General features: G+C 34.9%; 1 protein-coding gene across 6 annotated transcripts in view; it reads right to left on the bottom strand.

The window, feature by feature from the left end:
- Positions 1–22,976, bottom strand: part of GCFC2 (GC-rich sequence DNA-binding factor 2) — a 53,792-nt gene that overhangs the window by 5,432 nt on the left and 25,384 nt on the right. For 3 of the 6 annotated variants that reach the window (XM_032243468.1, XM_032243467.1, XM_032243466.1), the window contains 6 exons: positions 20,668–20,789; positions 14,143–14,219; positions 12,637–12,703; positions 10,900–11,046; positions 7,034–7,158; positions 3,939–5,854 (listed from right to left, as the gene is read on the bottom strand). In XM_032243468.1, the coding sequence (XP_032099359.1) occupies positions 5,737–5,854; positions 7,034–7,158; positions 10,900–11,046; positions 12,637–12,703; positions 14,143–14,219; positions 20,668–20,789 (656 nt within the window). In that variant the 3' untranslated portion in view covers positions 3,939–5,736. Of the gene's footprint in view, positions 1–3,938; positions 5,855–5,966; positions 6,087–7,033; positions 7,159–10,899; positions 11,047–12,636; positions 12,704–14,142; positions 14,220–20,667; positions 20,790–22,976 lie in introns of those variants that run through there. The other 3 variants (XR_004258289.1, XM_032243470.1, XM_032243469.1) reach the window with 3 other exon arrangements.

Here is a 22,976-nt window from a genome sequence, read left to right on the forward strand (position 1 = left end):
TTGTCTTTAGGGTTATCTGAATGGGCTTTTTTGGGAGTCCCCTCCTCCACATGAATGTTTTGGTTTGGTCAGATTCTCTAGAATAGAGGCTTCCAATCTCCTTGGAGGGGTCTGTCAGCAGCTTTCACCTGCTTCCTTCATCTTTTTCACTAATGATTATATAGTCATCTAACTGCTGTCAACAAGTGACAGATAACCTATCCTTCACTTGTTTAGGTTATTTGTTGAGATAACTTCTAAAAAGAACCTCTCAAAATAAAAGATTAACGAGCTATATCTTATACTTTTCTTCTCTTTATCTTGTTAGAAGATAGCTATTAAAACCCGTTCTTTTACTGCCTTGATAAGCACGTCAACCTTAGTAGAATGGTAGATGGGTATATTTCAGCATCTAAAGCTCTGCAAATGTAAGTACAGGTGCTCAAAACATGTAAATAATTGTGCTTTTTACTCTAGGAATATCTTTAAAATTCTTACAAATATTCCCCCAGAAATAAAATTAAATGTGCATAGTCTAACGCTTTTTTCTTGTGGTAGGACATATATAACATTTTGCCTTTGTAAACATTTGAAATATACAATTCAGAGGCATTAATTATCTTCACAGTGTTGTGAAATTATTTCCAAAATTTTCTCATCACCCCAAACTGAAATTCTATAACTGTTAAGCAATAACCTCACTCCTGTATCTTGCCCAGCCCCAGGTAACCTCAAATCTTTCCTTTTATTTTTGGGATAAGGTCTCATTCCATCGCCCAGGTAGGAGTGCAATGGTGTGACCATAGCTCACTGCAGCCTCAAAATTTTGGGCTCAAGCAATCCTCCCACCTCAGCCTCCTTGAGTAGCTGGGACTACAGGCACATGTGGCTGATTTTGTTTTTTGTAGAGATGTGGTCTTGCTATGTTTCTCATGCTCCTGGCCTCAAGCAGTCCTCCACCTTGGCCTCTCAAAGTGCTAGGATTATAGGCATGAGCTACTGTGCTTGGTTGAATCTACCTCCTATTACTTTGCCTATTATAGATACTTATTAGCAGAATCATCCAATATTTGTCCTTTTGTGTCTGTCTTATTTCACATAGCATAATGTTTTTAAGATTCACCCGTATTGTGGCATGTATCAGAATTTCATTCGTTTTTATAACTAATATTCCATTGTAGGTATACATATTTTGTTTATTCATCCATCTTCTGTTGAACATTGGGATATTTCTACCTTTTGGCTATTGTGAATAATGCTGCAGTAAATATTGACATAACAAGTATGTATTTGATTGCCTGTTTTTAAGTTCTTTTGGGTATATGTCTTGAGTGGAATTGCTAGATAATGTCATGTTTTATTTCTAAAATAAAGGAGTTAAAGCTAGTTAATTAACATCTCTCCCAGTCTTTCCAGTTTTTGCAGATTGGTTCTGTGCTGGGCTGTTCCCTCAATACTTAGCCAGGCTTGTACTGAGCCTAGCAGTCAGCCCCAAAAGTGTAGGGTCTTTGCATGTCTTGTCTGAGCATACTTCTTGCTGTGTATGCAGGTGGTTTTCTAAATCTCCCTGTATGAGCTGTTGAATATTCTAATTTCCCAAAGAAACTCCTCTTTGTAGCCTTTTCTCCCAGAACATAGATGGATTTTTGGGTATCTTGACTATAGTCTTTCGACCCAGGTGTTTGCAGGTTGTTTGTTCACCTTACACTTTTTTCAAGCGATGCCTACTTTTTCTGGCCTGAGTTCTAAGGTAAAACAGTGATGAGTGCTCTGTCAATCCTTTGAGCAGCTCCAGACAGGCTACAAGAGACTTAAGAATTTCTAAGTTCTGCTCTGCTTTCTCTAGAAATGGGAATCAGGGTCCAACACAATGTAGTTGCTGTTTTCAAGACTGCTGCAACACCAGGGAGCTTGTGGGCTAAGGGCGAGCAGGAATGTCAGAAAGCTTTCTCACCATTTTAAAGTTGCGTCTTCTTGATTCAGCATTTGCTTCATTGCTATAAACGTTTTACTGTTTTCCAGAGTTCTGACAAAACTGGCTATGCCTGTTCCTGTTTTTTTTTTTTTTTTTTTTAATTTTTTAAAGATGGGGTCTCACTATGCTGAGTAGGCTGATCTCAAACTCCTGGCCTCAAGCGATCCTCTCAACAACTTCCCAAAGTGCTGCAAGTACAGATGTAAGCCACCACACCCAGCCCCTGCTTGTTTTTCAGTGTTTCTGATGTTGAATGTGCCTGCTCCACCATGCTGTTCAAGTGTATATATTTTCTAACCTACCCTGTAGTGTTGTGATGGGAAGTTATAAGCTTAAAAGAAATAATTCCCTGAGCCTTTTATATAACTCAAGAAAGATCAAAAACTTAGTTTATCCTATTAGAAGGATTAGAAAAATGATGTATCTTTCACTTTTTCAGGGATAGGCTATTCTGCCTCATTAGAAGGCTCCTATTTGCTGGATGCTGTGCAAGACATTTCATTTCTCTTAATGTTTACAACAAGCTTGTTGCCAAGGCTGATCTTGAACTCCTGGCCTCAAATGATCCTTCCAGCTCAGTCTTACAAAGTGTTGGGATTATAGGTTGGGCCACTGCATCTGGTGGACTAATGACTATCTTAACTCTTTTCAATGTTTATGCCTACTTTTTTCTTAACTGATTGTATGACTGTCTTCTGGAAGAATACTGAACAGAAAATGGTGAGAGCAGAAATGCTTGCTTTAATATTTCACCATTATATATGATGTTAGCTATAGACTTTTCTCACAGATGCCCTTTATCAGATTGAGGAATTTAGATACCTAATTTGCTGAAAGGTTTTTGTAGTCTCAGGGGGTGCTAAATTTTGTCAAACGCTTTTTTGTAGTAATAGAGATGATTCGTTGGTACAGTCATTGAGATGTGGATTTTCTCCTTTATTCTGTTTATAAGTGATTACACTGGTTGACTTTCTAATGTCAAACCAACCTTACTTTCCTGGAATAAACCCTATTTGGTCATGACATATTATCATGTTTTTTGTAAACTGCTGGATTGGATTTGCTAACTATTTTAAGGAGTTTTATTTCTATGTTCATGATAGATATTGCTGTTATTTTCTCATGATGTCTTTTTCAGGATTTGTGTCACATGGCATTTCTTAGGCATATCTAAGTATCATTTTGTCAAGGACCTCAGAAATGCAAAAATCGATTGTTTTGAGGTAGTTTTTCCGTCATGAAAAAAATTTCTTTAAAGTCATCTGTCTGATTCTGTAAAAATTTCACTTTTTTTTTTTTTTTTTTTTTTGAGATGGAGTTTTGCTCTTATTGTCCAGGCTGGAGTGCAATGTCACGATCTCGGCTCACCGCAACTTCCGCCTCCAGGGTTCAAGCAATTCTCCAGCCTCCGCCTCCTGAGTAGCTGGGATTACAGATGTGCACCACCACACCTGGCTAATTTTGTGTTTTTAGTAGAGACGAGGTTTCTCCATGTTGGTCAGGTTGGTCATGAACTCCTGACCTCAGGTGATCTGCCCGCCTCAGCCTCCCAAAGTGCTGGGATTACAGGCATAAGCCACTGTGCCCAGCCAAATTTCACATTCTTTATGTGAACAAAAAGCTGAAAAAAATCCAGGGAAAGATTAAGATGTGGTATGAATTGCCAACTCAATTTTTTGTTCTTGCTAGTCGTGTTATCCCTCTGTATTTCATCCATTTCTCAGTAATAAGAAAAAAAAAATTTTCCATTGAGATTTAGGTAAATTTTTGAATTATAGTATATGACAGATAAAAACCTTGAGGTTCAAACTCCAGGTATAATGAAATTTAATTGAAAATTACTACAGCAGTTTAAGTCAATCTGTAATTTTGAAAGCAGTTTTAATATTTTCTCTTCCACAAAAAGGAAGGTTTCTCTGCTGAACTTAAAAATATAAAGGAAATATCCAACATATCTTTAGTTAAAAATCCAGAAGTCAGATGATAATTTCCAAATGCGTATTTTAATAGAAAAAAATTACAAATTTCATATGCAATAAAGTATCTGCTACTTATGTAAAAAACCCCAAAACTTTATGTACACATAAAAACACATAACATTTTTGTAAATAGAGAAGAGGTCTGAAAGGATAACATTAAAATGAAAACAGCAGTTACCTCTGGGGACAACAGTTGTGCAGAAATGCTAACTGCTTTTCAACAATGGTTTGATTTTCTAGATGAGATTCTATTCTTGTATAATTTGTGTAACTAATATAAACATTAAAAAATTCTTCAGTGAATCACAAGTACTCACTGCAATAGACATAACACACTCAACTCCTAAAATAAATTATACTCAGTTTTGAAGGTATGACATACCTAGGGGGTGACATAAAAGTCGGCAATATATTCAAATCCTACAATATAATCAAATTTTTCCAATTATTTTTGGGCAATAATTTGCAAAATATATTTACAGTTTCCATTAAGATACTTAATAAGTAGACTTAGCAAAATTACTAGTAAACTAACATTTTAGAAAATTTTCTTAATTTCTTTTGATTAAATTATCCTGCCTCAGTCTTATTAGACAAATATTTTATCAAAAAAGGAATCACATGTTCTGAGTATTTAAAATACCTGTTTCCCTTTCAGTCCTACCAATGACAAAAAAAAAAAAAAAGTAGTAACTTGCTAACAAGTAATGACTTAATGCAACAAAAAACATCAAAAAAAATTAAAAGAAAGGCCAAATATGGTGGCTCAAGCCTGTAATCCCAGCACTTTGGGAGGTCAAAGTGGGTAGACTGCTTGAAATCAGGAGTTTGAGACCAGCCTGGGCAATGTTTCGAAACACCTTCTCCACAAAAAGATGCAAAAATCAGCTGGGCATGGTGGTACATGCCTGTAGTCCTAGCTACTTGAGAGGCTGAGGTGGGAGGATTGCTTAAGCCCAGAAGGAAGAGGTTGCTGTGAGCTGAGAAAGTGCCACTACACTCCAGCCTTGGTGACAGAGCTAGACTCTGTCTCAAAAAATAAAAGAAAAAATTAAAAGAAATGGCAAATAAGGAAAACTGCCACATAGCATGGGCAAAAGATCAATATCTTTAGAAATAGAAAGGTCTTAAAGTCCACAAGAAAAAGATGGATATTTCAAAAATAATTACAAATGGCCAAAACCTGTATGTTCACTCTCTAATAGCCACAACAAAATAAACTATTAAAATAAGATTATTTTTACCTATCTAATTTTCAATGCATTTAAAAAAATGGTAATACTTATTGCTGGTAGGGATTCACTGGCACTCACTCACACTTATGTTGGGTACATTAAATTGGTACAGATTTCTAAAGGACAATCTGATAATCAGCAAATGCCTTACTCATTTATACTTTGGAAATAGTTTACTCCAACTGAGCTTTTCATATTAATTTATTTTTAAATAAAGGTAGTTAAAATAAAGAAAACTAAAAGATGTTATTATGGTTCACCTAAGCTATGGCAAAGTTCCTCCAGTTCCCCTTTTAAGAAAATTGAAAGACCAGCCAAAAAAATCAAAGGGAAACATGTTGACCTCTTAATGCTCCAGTGAATTTAATTTCTTAGAACACCACAGAATCATGGCAGCTTTTCATGATGCCAGAAGGTAAAGCATGGGGAGAATGTAGAGGTAGAGTCTTACTTTTTTGCAAATCCTACCTTCTACTACAGGGAAGAAAGAAGAGGCACCAGCTTCTTCTCAAGCAAAGGAATTCAGTGTAACCATATTAAAATTTTAGCATTTTCCTATAAAATTGATTCAATCTTCTTTAATTAGTGATTTAAGGTGGTCTAGGTGATGCTCTCCTATGAAGGATTCTGCTTGATTCAAAGCTTTTATTTTCACCAAAATAAGAATTATTTCTTCAACTTCATCCCTGAAAAAACAACACAAAAACAAATTTCTCCCTTTAAAAATGCAATGTATGAGGGAACAGTGGTCAATTCAGAACCTAATCATCTGTTGTTAATCTAAAACAAAAGCTTTACCCTTAAGCCAATATCTAAAAGTAGCATAAAATACAGAGAGATGCTGCCATCTCCAATTAAGTATAAAGTTCAAATATAGACCATTAGTGGATGTATTCTGGCAAATTCTAATGTGAATTACTGTAAAAAGTAGAAGACCATAAGTAAGTCTATCATCAGAAATTTTAGTAGTGCTGTGTTGCTATCAGCTTTTATGAGACACTGTGGTGGGAGCAATGGTGGGAGCGTATACACACATCATGACATTAGCAAATAATACAAATCTGAGCCTTTATTTTTATTTATTTTTTTGAAGAGACTTGGTCTTGCTCTGTTGGCCAGACTGGAGTACAGTGGCACAATCAGAGCTCATTGCAGCCTCAACCTCCCAGGCTTAAGCAATCTTCCCACCTCTGCATCCTCAGTAGCTGGGACTCAGGCATGTGCCACCATGCCTGGCTAATTTTTTAATTTTTTGTTCTAGAGACAAGGTCTTGCTATGTTTCCATTTCCCAGATTGTTCTCAAACTCCTGGGTTCAAGTGATCCTCCTACCTCAGCCTCCCAAAGTGTTGACATTACGGATGTAAGCCACTGTGCCCAGCCAAATCTGGGCTTAATAATTTTTTATGAAGAGGTAGTTAATAGGAATATCACTGTGTTTAAGCCCCTGAACATCTGGTGCTGTGAATGAAACATTCAGAACAGACAGCTAGCTACTGCTGGATAAATACCAAGCTGTAGACCTGTACTTAACAACTGTTGAGTCTTTAAAAATGGTCAAGAAAATTAAAAGCACATTTAAAAAGTGCTTAATAAAAGGTTTTTGATTTATAGTTTTAATTCTATATTCCCCTGTGCTACAGTTTTTTGAATGTGTTTAATATGGGAGAGATTTACGTTTTAAAATATGAATATACATAAGCCAGCCCAAAGGTCACCACAAAAATATCTACTAACCCTACAGTATCACAAAGTCTCAACATATTTTAAAAATTATAGTAAAAATACAAATCTTTCTAAAAATTGCAGAGAGTATACAGAATACTTGAACTATGTTTATAGAGGTGAAAATAAAATATGCATTACCTGAATTCACTTCTAGATAATTTATGTGCAGACTGCAATAAAAACTTAATGAAGTTTCCTAGCTGTGGAATAGATGTCCTCATGGCAGAATTTTCAAACCAGTTTTCTGGTAAACATGCTGCCACCTGTTAATTAAAACACATGGCTGGTTTACAAGGACAGTTATCTAAGAACTCTTGCTAACAGAATCTCATAGTGATACTGCAAGCTGAGTATCATTCTCCCCATTTTGTAGTTGATGGTTAAATAAAAATTTGTAAAAATTTCCCTTTGAGTTAAAGGCTATGTTTTAAAAATTCATTCTTTAATGGTAAGAACTTAAAATATACTACTCTCTATGAACATTCCCTAGAAGTGCTAGTAATTCTATACTCTTGTATTTGTGAGTCATGAAATCTGTACAAAACATAATTTACAACTAAAACCCAGAAATGTCTAGACGAAAAATATTTCGTCAATACAACTCTAAAATACATACGTTCACTATTATTTTATAAAGAAACTGGGTGGCCTAGCAAATGATCTGTATAAATTAAGAGTTAAGGAATCAAATGGAAGATATACAGAATGAAAGAAATTAATTATGGTTATCTCCTATCAATTTACAACATTGCTTTAAGTGTAAACGGCAAAATGAATCAATGTAGGTTCATTCAATTTTTCTTTTGGAAATAGAAATTACATTTTATCAATGTCATCCTAAGAATAATTTAAGGTTTTGAGAAAAGTTTTGAAAGAATGTTAGAAAAATGTTAAAAGAAAAAAAAGCTTCCTCATAGCAGAACCAAGAGAAAAAAAGAGAGGGAAAAGGGGAGAAAGGAAAAACTCATTGTTCCCTGAGAAAACAATGTCTGGCTGCCTGTTCTTGAGATCCAAAAACAAGATGCAGACAATGGGGAAAGAAGGGAGTTTATTTCTGCAACCAGTTAGTTACAGGGAGGTCTGAGTAACTCACGAGACCAACTCAAAGTTATAAGCTTTTTTCTAGTGCTTGTATATATTTAAAGCCCCATGCTACATGTGGGATTGTACCTGCAACTGGGAGTGTTTCATTCAATCTCTGTCTAATCTTTAAAGGGACTAAGGTCTGGAAAGCTTTCTCTAGTCTTGGAAAGTTTCTTACGACAGAATGAGGTGTATGTGTAAGAATGCTTTTATTATTCTATCAGACTTTAGGGTCTGAGAAAACCCAGGCAGGGTCTAATGGGTTGGTTTTTGCATTCCAGTTCTTGTACTCAGGTACCAGTTTCTCCAGTTTTTTAATGTTAGCTTATGGATTCATAAAAATCATAGTAATGGGTTTGTGGAAACCTACTGTTCTGTTTGCTAATGGAAACATGGCCTGCCACAATATCACACTGTTCAAAGAAATTCCTAGACAATCACACAGACTATGCTACAGTTGGTAACAACAAGATCAATATTTATAGAAAATAGAGAGTTGGGGAAAAAATTAATATGCACCCTATATATAACATAAATAAAAGTTCTAGAATGTGCTCTTTCTAAGGTTGGTTGGCATTTAAAACATGGTTGAGGAAAAAGACTTATTCTATTCCTTAATCACCTGTTTCAACTATTCAGGAAAAATACAGACACACTGACTGCCTAAGGCAGAAGATCCTACAAGTTTTGTTATACAAACTATCTCTTTTTAAAAGTTTTAAAACCAGCCTTTACTGGCTTGGAATTCAATGCCACTTGCACTTGTTTTCCTCTTGTTTTGTATCACAAGTCTCAATAAAATTCTCATTTAACCATTTAATTTTTCCATTAGTGATCCCAGCACTAAAAATCTATTTTCTTGGCCTGGTTTTCTAACCATATGCTGTGGAGAGAATGCTGTGTAAATGTATTTCTTCTTCTCCACTTCGTAATAGACCCTATGGTCAGAGGTGACTAAACTAAACCTGAACAACATAACATGGATGATTATTTAAAATTTCAATATGTAATGCTTAAAACTGTATGATATAAAAACTATAGCCAGAACAATCATGGTTGGCTAATAATTGATATATAGTTTCATGGCAGGCTAGATTTCCATTAGCAACTAGAAGAATCAGTTTCTACTAACCCTTTTCTGTAATTTTGATGAATGTGTAAGTTAAACATTAAAGAACAGGAGAAATTGGTGCCTAAGTACAAGGGCTGGCTGGAATGCAAAAACAAACCCATTAAGACCCCGCCTGGGTTTTCCCAGACCTTAAAGTCTGATCAAATAAAAGTGTTCTTACACATACTCCTCGTACCAGGGCCCACTTAAGATTAAAAAACTTTCCAATACTCCAGACAAAGCTTTCCATACCCCAGACCCTAAAGATTAGATATATACTGAATGCAACACTCTCAATTGTAGGTGCACTCTCACAAGTAGCATGGAGCTTAGAATGCATACAAGCGCTGAAAAAAACAAACTTGTAACTTTCAGTTGGTCTGGTGAGTTACTAAAACCTTTTCTCTATAACTGGTTGCAGAAATAAGCTCCCTTCTTTCCCAATCTGTCTGCATCTTGCTATTGGACTGTGAGAACAAGCAGCTGTACCCTATTCTACCTAGGAACAGTTGTGTGTGTGTGTATGTGTTTAAATCATATTATAAAATAAGTATTTCCCTATATTCTTAAAAATTCTTCAAAAATGTAACTTTTGTGAACCCGAAAGTATCTAAGACAGGTCCTGAGATTTATTTTCCTTTCATATTTTTATCTTATGAGAAGACCATCATGTTTTTAGGGATATTTAGGTATTTCCAACTATTTTCTATTATAATAATGCTATAACAATATTCTTTATACTTAAAATCTATATGTGCCTCTCTAATTTTTGACTTCGTTTTGCAAAGCCAAAGAATATAAGCTTAAAAGTTTTGTATCCATCATGCCAAAATATTCTTCAAAAGAGCTGTATCCTTTCTTCTACCAGTGCAGGAGACTTTTCTAGAACCAGTGCACTGCATACTCTAGATGAATGGTGCCCCTGCAATGATGGACTAATTGTTTTCCTCTGTTTATGATAACACTGGAAATTATAATTAAAACAACAGCAAAAAAATGTTTGCCAACACAACTCATAAATATCCTTATTATAAATAATTTTCATTTCTCTGATTATTAGTACTATTAATTATTTTTCACATATTTTAAGGTTAATTTTACATATCCTTTTAGGTGACTTGACTGTTGCACGTGTTTCGGCCATTTTTAATCAGAACATTTGAATTATTTAGTAATTTGTAAAAAACTTTTATTTAATGTGAATATTAATCTTTGTTACATGTTAATAACTTTTTATTTCCTAGATTCTTAACTTTTCTTTTTACCTTTCTATTACAGAAAATTTCAAACATAAACATGAGTAGAAAGAATAGTACAGTGAGCCCAATGCACACATTCCCCAGTTTTATGTTTTATTTCCTTTTTATGTTTTTTGATCCACTGAAGTTTTATATTTTTTGTCAAGTCTATTACTTTTTCTCAGAATTTCTCCTTTTGTCTTTAAGTTTAGAAGGAACTCCCTCACTCTCAAACACAGTCATTTACCACTCAGTATATTTTACAGTTTCATTTTTATATTTTTAAAAATTTTATCTGAAATTTTTATTGGTGTGTAGTTAGAGGTGAGGATCTAACATTCTTTTCGTAAACAGCCAGCCATCTAGCATCATTTATGACGTAATTTTTCCTTTTCAAACCAGTATAGTATTTCTTAAATGTGGAAGAGGTGCTCTGGATTTCTAGTTTGTTAAATTCATTTGTCTATTTTTATATGAGTACCACACATTTAATTATTTTGCTAACTAATAGATTTTAATAGCTAATTTTTTTTAGAAATGATAAAATTAGAATCAGTTCCTACACAACTTACCTGGTTGCACTTTTTAACCACATCTGGCCCCGGTGTGGCATTGAGAAGAGCTATAATAAGGTAACGATTTAGCAGCTTCCCTAGTCCTAGTTCTTGCAAGGTGTCATCTGTAAGAAGTCCATTCCAAAGAAGAATATTGCGGAAGAGCTAAATTAAAACATCAAGTAAACATGTACCTTTTCTTCAAAAAGAAACTGTAATAGTCTCTAACAAACCTAAGGAGTTGGTCTAACTCAAATTGTCACTACAATTAGCCCTGTTGGAACTGTCGAGTTTAGAATAGACCATCTCTAATAAATACTTGATTCTTTCCAAAATCCATGTATTTGCTCATCTTATTTTCATTTTCTAAGATAACCATCCCCAAGTCAGTCTCAAGTAACTTCACTAAAGCCTTTCCAGATAAATAATCCTCCTTCCCAATCCATTTTCTCTCAGAGCCAGGGGCCATCGAGTTTAAGACCATAGAACCACATAATTCATAAAGAACTACTGTCAAAACTGGGGACAACATTACCAACATGTGACCTTGAGAAGGCAATCAATGCTGAGAGTTTCACTGCTCTGATACATAAAGATTAATAATCACCTGTGAGTTTGAAGATAATGTGGTTTAAGTAGCCAAAACAAAGTTTTATAAAATAAATATTGGTTGCCCTTTCCCTCTGCTAAATTCAGATCTTTTTGTGAATTTTATGGTATTGCTACTTACTAGTTTTACGAAAATGTAATATTTTTTCACATTTTATCTATTGTTGATGTTGTTCCCTCTTACCAGAAAGCCTTTTCCCCTATTCAACCCATGACAAATATTAATTCACACTATTAAAACACTCTTGCTGAGGTCACCTATGTCCTTCTAATTGTCAAATCCAAGAAACATTTTCAGTCTTTCTCTTAATTCTCTCTGTTGGCATTTAACACACTTTTCTTCATTCTTGAAAATCTTTCATTTAGCTTCCTTGAGGCCATTTTCTTGTGATCATCCTTAGGCTCATAACTGATTCTACAGTTTCCCTGAAGCCTCCATGTTCTGTTCTGTATTTCCCAAGGTTCTGTCCTTAGCCTACTTCTCATGCTTCATTCAGTCTCCTTAGAGCTTGTCATTCATGACCATGGCTCCAAATATTGCCTACAGGTAGTGGACTCCCAAATCTCCGGCTCAGATCTGTCTCCTGAAATTCAGACGCATGTATCCAGCCACCTCCTAGAACTCTGTATCTCTATTCGTCCCGGATATATCTTCCCTCAATCAATTATCAAGTCCTTTCAAAGCTTCCTTCTAAACATTGTTTGAACTCTCTTCTCCTTCCCATCCCTACTGCCACTGACTTAGCAATAATTTTAAGGCCAGCAGTTAGACAACTATATATAGCATGTGGGTTAAATCTAGCCTGTCGCCTGTTTTTTGTAGGACCCGTAAGCTAAGAATGGTTTTAACATTTTTCAAGGACATTTTAAACCTGTCTTTAAGCAAAATATTTTGTACCATGAGAAAATTACTTGACACTCAAATTTCAGTGTTTATAACTTTTATTCAAACATAGCCATGCTCATCTGTTTATGTACTCTTTTTTTCTGCTACAGTGGCAGAGCTAAGTAATTTGATAGAGACCATGTGAACCACAAAGCCTAAAATACTATTTAACTCTTACAGAAGAAGTTTGTTGTTCTTTGTTCTATAGTAAACAGGATTTTTACAAAATTTGCCTTTTCATTTTTGCAGTTTTTGCTTACCTTTAGGCCTGACCAGAACTGTCTTTCTTGGAACTTTGAATGTGGTGATGTTTTGTTTTCTACAGCACTAATTAGAAACAAAAGAAAGAAAAGGGAGAAAATGCAAAGGACTATTAGCCTTTCAGAACCAGAGTTTAAGATCAGATTTTCTTTTAAACCAACCACTCTAAACCTTAATGGAATATAAATAGAGATTGTCTGATGATATCCACTGGAATTACAAATGTATGCACACTCTGCCCAATGATCCCATTTATCAGAATGCCTCTTGTAGATATACGTGCACAAGTATAGAATATGTCTATAACATTGTTTACAACATCAGTGATGATAATAGTTCACCACTCCCATGACCATCAGTCATAGGACATCTAAGTGATGGCAAACTTTGCAACTTAAAAAAGAATGAGGAAACTGTACATGATAGATGACATATAAAGAAAGATCTCAAAGAGGTACTAAGTGAAAAAAAGGTACAAAACAGATTACAACTGTTAAGAGTATACTTCCTTTGCTGTAGAAAGGAGGGTAATATAAGATTATAGCCTATGTAAGTACTTCTGTTTGCATGAAGAAAGCCTTGAAAAATAAACAAAAATTACTCAAGGTGATTATTAATGCATACACATAGGTGAGTAGAGGGAGAAGGGCAAAAACTGAGTCAGAGGTGGGAGTAAAACTTTTAATTTTAATATAAATAATATTTTATTATTTAATATATTATTTTAATAAAATAATTCATATTTATAAATAAACAAATAAATAAAATACCCATTCATACATCTGAACCATGTGAATGCATTACCTATTTAAAACATTACAAAGCAAAATTTACCATGGCAGAATTTTTACATGTAGGCATCTCATGACTCAACATAAATCAGAAAGCTTTGAGGTTCCTTTTTTCCCTTTCTATAAAGCTCCTCCATCCTGTCAGTACTCACTGGATTGCTACAGTTCATGCATCATTATAACTGATGCCTTCTAACCAAATGTATGATCATACATCAAATACTACTTGTTTCATAATTTAAAGTGACTGTAGAATTTACAGGTGCAGTTTCTGGTTCCTCAGCGTTGTGCTTCCTCTGTGCTAGGTATTGCTGTTTTCTGAGCACTCTCTTCATCTCCTTAATATCCTGTGAGGTAGGCTTAGTGCCTTATTTTATCCTTATTTTATAGATGGAAAAACTTAAAAATATCTACTAACAGTGGACTTGTGCTCTTGAACTTGTGCTTTTTACCACTCTATGTGTCACCTGTTATATTCCTAGGATATATGTAAAACCAAAACCAAAATCAACCTAACAAAAATACATCTAAGCACCAAGCATAAAGTACAGCATAAAGTAGGTAACTGAGAAATACTTGTTGAAATCTCAATTTGCATCCTCATAGAATATGTGTACACGTTTTGAAAACACTACAATTTCTTTTGCATTACATTCTTAAATCTGTATTCTATGATCAGCTATTTCAAACAATCTAGAAATTAACAGCCCTTACCTCTTTGGATACAGAGGAATAAAGATATCATCTTCTACTGCCCTCTTCATTCTTGAAACAATGGATTTAAGTAAATTCTATAATTAAAAATTTGAAAAGCATCAGTGACAGTCAAAGGCAGAAATGTATTTACCAAAAAAAAGTAATTTTAACAAGAGTACAAATTTGTCCACACTCACAGAATCGGCTGTTATAATAACTATCAATTGGGTACAAAAAAATCTTATTTATCCCTGTTGCTGCATATGGCTATAGTTGGATCATTTTCACTGCTATATAGTATTTTGTTGCATGAACACTACTGATGGAACACTTAGGTGATTTCTGGTTTGGTGGCTATTATAAATAATGCTGTCATAAAAATTCTCGTACATGTCCTTTAGTATGCATGGTCATACATTTTTAATAGGTATATATATAGAAATGGAATTGGTGGAGTATAGTCCATGTCCATACATTCAACTATGTACAAAAAAAACAAACTTGTTTCTAGAATAGTGCTATCCCATTGACATTTCTGCCTATAGTATAAAAGAAATCCTGTTTCCCTACATACTTATGATAATTGGTATTTTCTTGTTTTTTAATGTTTGCAATTATATAAGTATGCACTCATATTTCACTGTATTAATTCTCAGTTTCCTGTTGAGTAATGTGCTGTTGGGCATCTTTTCATATTCCTATTTGCTACTTGGCAAGCCCTTTTGCAAAGTACCTAATTAAGCTGCTTGCCAACATTGCTATTTTTTTGTATTAGGTTCTATCTTTTTATTATTTTATTTTTTGATTTATAGAAGCCTTCCATATACTCTAGCTGTGGGTCCTTTGTTGGTTTGTCTTGTGTCTTGTGACACAGAAAATCCCCACTTAGGGAACTACATTTTGTATATTAAAAAAGTGGAAATGACCAAAATATTCAATCATAGGGAATTTTAAAGACATGTTACATCCATCGAGTGAATCTATCATAAACTTTAGCTGAAGTTTATGCTGACCATAGTAACAGACAACTATAAGTATGCAATGAGATAACGTTAGGCAGAGGCAGTATACTAACTTACGTGCCTATTAGGATTGCAACTTTGATAACAGAGCCTGGATGAAAATATCCTATAATGGTATTAGTCCTTATACTAGGATGAAAAGATAATGAATGTTTATTTTTTTCATGTATTAGCAGTATTTCTATAATGATATTCTCATTCTTAAAAAACTTCAAATTTGAAAAATGAAAATGGCATATTACACACTAGAGTGAAAGTTATTTTTTAAGTCAATGACAATGCATACAGCACAAATTCAGCTGTCACAAACTGTATACTAACTGAATTATCCATAGATGTGGAATTCAAATAAATATGCTTTTCATGAAAAGCATAATGAACTGAAATTTTCTCTTTCCACTTAATTATCTGTAACATATTCCTCAAGTGCCCATATATCAACATTTAATTAATGCTAAAAATAAAAACTCAGTTGTATTTTACTCCATTTCTTAAACATTCTGAATTCTGTCAAAAGAAAAAAGATCATTTTCTAGACAGTATCTCTAAAAAATAGTATCTGAGCTTATGTAACTTATTTAGTTAGATGTTTGTGCTAGAAAAAAAAGCCGCTTCTATTTTTTCATTTGATTTTAATGATTTTGAATGCCAGCCTTGGCAAATATTTCCATATTGTTTAACTTTTGTTTCTTAAAACAATTCCATTGAAAGTGATATAAAGAACATTATTGAATCAACTGGCAAAAGTGGAATACGAATGACTGAATGTTGTTAAATTTACTGAAATGGCTAACTACTCTGGTTATAAAACAGAATATCCTTGTCTCAACAAATATGCAACTTGTTCTCAGTATTCAGGAGAAAAAATATTGTATGTATATATTTAAAATGGAAGGGTTAATGATAAAGCCAATGGGGCAAAATATGAAGGACAAATAAATCTGGGTAAAGGGAATATGGAAATACTACTCTTATACATGAAAGTTTTCTTTCAAAGTATTAATATTTCCAAATAAACTGTTTAAAACAAAACATAAATTCACTGGCCGAGTGTGGTGGCTCACGCCGGTAATCCTAGCACTTTGGGAGGCCGAGGTGGGTGGGTCACTTGAGGTCAGGAGTTTGAGACAGCCTGGCCAACATGGCGAAACCCTGTTGCTACTAAAAATACAAAAAATTAGCCAGGCATGATGGCACATGTCTGCAATCCCAGCTGACTGGGAAGCTGAGGCACAAGAACTGTTTGAACCCAGGAGGCAGAGGTAGCAGTGAGCTGAGATTGCACCACTGTACTCCAGCTTGAGTGACAGAGTGAGGCTGTCTAAAAAAAAAAAGACAGAAAAACAAAAATCCCACAGAAATCCACATATTTTAAAACAGCGAGCCATTAACTTTTCTAAATATTAAATAACATCTTTTGTTTGGTGGAAAATAAGGTACTCCACACTGTTTTAACAAGCATTCTGAATCACATGTTCAGATTCACACACAAACCCTTTGTACATATATACACATATATTTTAAAACAGCTTTAAAGGGGCACTTATGTGTGATGCCAGTGGTTTTTATGCTGTTCTGTATATCCATGGAGGTAATCTCAGGATGGCCTAGACAGATGTTGGGGTGGTCAGGGAAGAATAAGGGCAGCTGCTCACAACAGCAGGAGCAGTTTTACTTCTGTGTGTGTGAATTTACGTATCCGGTTGTGTAAGATGTATTTGAAATAGGTTCTGTTGATAAAAAACAAAAAATGAATTTGAAAACCACCAATCTATCTGAACACCCAAGTGATGCTTAGACTCATTTTCACATTTCTACTACATGGTCCACCAGCCAGGTCTAAAAGCATTTGCTGATAGGGAATCATTATCTCCTGTGGCTGCCCATAACTTTGGACTATTAGAGTTCAGTTAACAATGAGAGTTAACAAATTTTTCTCTCCTACAGCTTCCAATTCCACTCCTTGGTCTTGGTTTACTTCTTGAGATCATGCAGAATAGATCTAGCCCCACTTCCATATGACAATTCTCCAGATTTTAAGATTAATATCACAGTTTTTTTTTTTTTACATTTTCTCTTTCCCATACCATCTTAAGACACTCTCCACTTAACATGCTTACCCTGAGAATTAAATGCAATATTCCAAGGAAGGTCTAATCTGTGGGTATTATCACCAAATATGCCATTCTTACTCAAAACAGCACACACATACTAGGATAAACTCCCATTTATCTGTTTTACTGTTACTCAAGTGACACTGCTGACTCACACGGGGTTTATGTTGATTACAATCTGTCTTACCTATGTTGCTTCAAAACTGTGTCTCTCCCATCTTTTATTTACACAGTTGAATTTTTAAACACAAAGGTGGGACATGCATTTATTTTTTCATTCTTTCTTTTGAGTCGGTCCATTTTCTAAAATCTTTTGACATCTTGGATTCTAATTCTACCATCCACAGGTCTTACAGAATTCTTAACTTTTTGTCACTGACACATTTTATTAGTATGTATTTTACCTCCTTATTCAGTTCAACAAAAATATTGAACAGGGAGAAACTGAGAAGACATCTAATACTAAGAGACTCCCCATAGGTAGCCACTGCCCTACTGGTCATTACTGTTTTAGGTATACTTAAGCTTTTATTTCCCCATTTAATTTCTAAGAATAATCATAATACATTACATTTGCTTCAATAAACAATGTTAAGTATCATTTGTATTTGGGAATCCTATCAATGACAGATTACAGTGATTACTGCTTTTTTAATTTAAGTACTCATAATCTACTTCTGTAATAATTTACTTTAGATTTTCAGTCAGAATCAAAACTATTATTACCAGGCATTAGCTTACAGCATTTGCTTCTAACTTTGAAAACAGAAACTATGTCATCTGACCCAATTTCCGTTCTTGAGCCTGTCTCATTCTCTTCTATCACTGAAAAAATACAGTGATCCCCCTGGTGAGCTGTCTCAGCAACCTGGGGCATTATGTAGTGTAAGTGATTCTCTACCATGTGCCATTTTGCCATCTCTAGGGAATACCTGACAATGTGTAAAGACACTTTTGGTTGTGAAGACCAGGGATTGCTAGTGGCACCTAGAGGGTATGAGTCAGGGATGCTGCTAGGCATACTATAGTGCACAGGACAGACTCTCACAACAAAAAATTATCTGGTCCAAATACTGTACCAATGCAGAGCTGAGACTGAAAACTCTGATGTAATCTATTCTCCTAGGCATGCAAACAACCCATTTTCTACATTCATAGCAGAGGGGTTTCAGGATAAAAAATCCATTATAAAAACTTCATGAGTGAATCCATAATACTGCTGAAAGGCTTCAGTGATTACAAACAGCAGCCAGGTCTACCATGTAGTACTCAAGTATTTTACAAATGACTTAGCCCTTCTAGGCCCCAGCTTCATTTATAAAATGCAATTAAAATAAATACATCTCATAGGGTTGTGTGGATCAAATGAGACAATGTGAAAGTATTTAATAAATGGTAAAACAAAATGATTTACATTTAGGTCATAACTAAATAATCCTGTATGAAAAGCAAATACATAATTATACATCTGCTTCTTTATAGCTTTTAAGTACTAATCTTGGTTCTATGCTGTGTAACAACACAGAATAAATCTATTCCTTTTTTGAATACAAAAACCATCTCTCTGTATATCTTCTTTCAAATTAAATATCTCTAATTCCTGTAAAAGTTTCTGTTTTACCTGAGTTTTTATCCTATCGGAGTTAAGTAGAAAACACCTTTCTATCTGTTGTCACATTTTGAAATCCTATGCTTTCCCTCAAGCCACAGCTCAAATGCCACTCGTAAGATAAATTATTTTCTTATCCTCACTACTGAAGGTAACCTCTCTCTTGTCTCTCCTCTGAAGGCACAGTACTTTTATCTATGCTGCTCATGGGGAGGCAATGTGGTCGGTAAGACAAATTTGGGCTTTCGAGGCAGACTATTCAAGTTCAAGTCCTAATTCTCATTCATGGTAGCACTGTGAAAACTAGATTTCAAGATTCATTTTCTTCATCTATAAAATGAGGCTATCATCCATTTTTTTTTTTTTTTTTTTTTTAAGAGACAGGGTTTTGCCATTGCCCAGGCTGCAGTGTGGTGGAACAATCATAGCTCAATGCAGCTTCAACTCCTGGGCTCAATGGGGAGCCCAGCTAATTTTTATTTTTATTTTTTTGTAGAGATGGGTCTTGCTATGATGTCCAGACTGGTATTGACCTTTTGGCCTCAAGAGATCCTCCTGCCTCAGCCTCCTAAAGCACTCAGATATACAGGCATGAGCCGCCATGCCTGGTGATCACCCATTTTTTTAAACAGGGCTGCTGGGATTAAGATGACAGGTAAGATGACGGATTAATGTGACCTAGTACACAATTAGAATTAAATAAGTGTTTATTATCTTCCCTACTTCTCCTTCTCACTTCCTGTTTTAAATTATAGTTTCTGTACATCTTATTTTCTCTGAGATTACATGCTTCTTGAAGGCAGAATTGGCTGGTATCCTTTTTCTCCCTTTCATTTCTTACAGCTTTCTTCCTTTGTAATCAATTGTAAACAATTCCAAGGGCTAAAAACTTAATGTGATCATAATATGAATATGATATGCCTCCTTGCTTTTTAACCACCTCTGTCATTCTACTGTGGGCATTCTCCAGTCTGTCAATTTCTCCTTAATTTCCTAAAGCTCATTCTAAAATAGGTTTACTCATAAACTGCATGAATTTACAATTTCATCAATAAACAAACAAAATACCAGAATGAAAGAATTAGCAGATTCTCAGCAAGATCTCTCTAAAAAGTTCCTTGATATGTCTTATGTTCAGTGAACTCAATTCTAGGTTACTGTAAGATCAAGATCTGTCCTAGTAAACTCTGAATATTAAAGAGATTATTATTATTTGGCAGATTACAAATAACTAGTTAATATAATAAGTGTTAGTCTAATTTTGAAACTGTTATTCAAGCACGGCCACAATGCCACTATATTTTTGCCAAAAGAACAAAGATAATGAGTGTTGTTTTCCTTTAGAAGAAATGAATTTGCACTATGAATTTACACCTGTTCATCTCTGCAGGGCCAGTGTATATTCATAAACCTAAAAGATGGCTGCCTTTACCATAAGAACACAAATCAGATCACCGAACACAGAAAAGTAAGCTAACAGGAATGGAAGTAGAAATCTGGGCCTTTACATGTATGTGTATATTTTAAAATAATTACCACTCCCATCACAGTGTTCAGAAGTATCAAGGTATATTCTTTCATCTTATTATAAAGAAGAAAAATAATCTAGTTTTTTAAAATTTTTTTATCTCAGTGCAGTCTGAGAAAAAGTCTAGTTTCTATAAATCAAAAGTAAATGTGTTTTTCCCAAAACAGTTTTCTGATAATTACTTCTGCGTCTTTTATAAACAAAGATCTGTAAGAAAATAATAATGCTTTACAGATACATCATGGTGTTCACAGCTCTAGAAATTATTACCTGTTTGCTTTTACTAACTTCATTTTCACAAGTGGAATGTTCTTCAAGAATCACTTTGCAATGTGTTATTAAACTTGTTGTCTGTGAGGTTGACAAAGGATCCCAAAGGAATTCTACGAAGTCTGAAACAAATATTTCAGTGGTGCACTATTTACTAGATTGTTTTGCTTCTCATATACAAACAATCAAAACCTAACAAACACTACTTCTCTCCTTATTCAGTTTAAGATCCATGGTCAATTATTACCATTACATATTTGCATACATTCTCAATTTCCTGGTTCTTTTTGGGCTTTGTTAAACTCCTCTGACTAAACTACAACTCTCTATAGTTAGGTTTACCTTGTCACTTAGTCTCTGCCTGCAACCGAACAGATAAAAAGTGGCTGGGAAAAAAAATCACATTACCTTGATCACTATACAACTTGAGCAAACCTCTCTCTATTTCAGGTCCATTCATTCTCCCTCTTACCTAGATGATTACTTCATACCTTCTCCCTTCTCCTTGATCTCATTCTCGGTTGATGGACTTTTTTCTTCTAGATGATTATTTCCTACTTTATTTTTTTACCTTATTTATTTACTGTCTTGCTTTCTCTTTCAGCTAATTACTTCCTAATTTGCTAAGAAAATAGAAGCAATCTGAAAAGCAACTCTCCAAATCTCCTACCACAGCATCTACACACCTACCTGCATCTGTGCCCATATGCTCTAATTTGTCTCCTATTACTATGGATGAGGCACCCACCCTGCCATCACTGCAGGCAAACTGTTTATTTTGTGCATGAGATTCCAACCTTTTGGCTTAGTCAAAGATCTTGTCCCCAGAACTCTGTCCTTACACTTTGGTATTGACATCATTTGGACTAGACTTTTTCCATCACCCTACAAATAACTATTTATTTTGTATGAAAAATAATCCCCCTCTTAGCCCTACTTCCTCCTCAAGTACTGTTCCATTTCCCTGCTATCTTTTACAACAAAATCCCCCAAAGTACTGTCTAAACTTCTATCTCCAATTTCTCTCTTCTCATTTTGTTCTTGATTTCCCTTTAATTAGGCCTTATCTCTTACCAGTTCACCTAATGTGCTTTTAGCAAATCACAGATGACATTCACATAGCAAACTCCAATGACTGACTCTAATCCTCATCTGACTTATCATCAACTCCAACAGTTGATCATTCTTTCTTCCGAGAAACACTGTCCTTACTTGGTTTCCAGGATACCACGCTCTTAGTTTCCTGCCCACCTCTCTGGTCTTTGCTGTCTGCTTGTCACCTCTGACTTCCAGGTGCTACAGTACCTCAGGATTCAGGTCACTTACCTTCTCTTTTCTATTTACATTCACTCACTTAATATTTGAATTTACGACTTTAAATGCCATCAATAAATGTCATGTGGATAAATTCCAAACTTACACTTTCTGACTGGACCTCCCCCTTTAAGACTCATGTATTCAACAATTGACCTGACATTTCCACTTAGATTGCAGTTACATCAAACTCAACATGTCCCAAATGGAGCTTCTAATATAGCTCCCCCCAGTAAGCTTACTCCTCTCAGAATTTTTCATTTTAGGAAATGGCACCTCTGTCCTTCCAGTTGCTCAGGCCAAGGCCCATGGAACCATTCTTGATTTCTCTCTTGCTGCACAACCCATCCATTAGTACATTCTGTTAGTGCTATCTTTGAAATATACGTAGAATTCAACCACTATCGGGATTCAGTCTGTGTTAATTTCTCACAAAGCTACTTATTTGTGTGACGTTTCATCATAAGTATTTAGATTATTTTCAGCAGAGTGCTTAAATGAGGCACATGTACTCTATCATTAGTAGAGCTAGTTAAAAACAGTAACTTTCTAATACACCCCACAACTGCACCATAGGTTCATTGAAATAAAATCTTGAAAGTTTTTTTTTTTTTAATTAAAAAATTTATAAATAGAGATGGGGTTTCACCATGTTTCCCAGGCTGGTCCCAAACTCCTGTGCTAAAACGATCCTCCAACCTCGGCTTTGCAAAGTGCTGAGACTACAGGCATGAGCCACCGTGCCCAGTCAAAATCTTTTAAAGTTTAATCAAGTTGCTTAAGAAGCAATTATAAGGCTGACTGGTTCAGGCTTCTAGGCTGGGCATGGTGACTCACCCCTATTATCCCAGTGCTTTGGGAAACTAAGGGGAAAGATATTTTGAGGCCAGGAGCCTGAGACTAGCCTGGGCAACATAGCAAGACCTTGTCTGAAAAAAAATCTTTTAAAAATTAGCTGGCTGTGCTAGCATGGGACTGGAGTCCCAGCTAATTGG

Source organism: Sapajus apella, unplaced genomic scaffold (genome assembly GCF_009761245.1).
Source record: "Sapajus apella isolate SASKATOON/1434 unplaced genomic scaffold, GSC_monkey_1.0 scaffold52, whole genome shotgun sequence".
Lineage (NCBI taxonomy): Eukaryota > Metazoa > Chordata > Mammalia > Primates > Cebidae > Sapajus > Sapajus apella.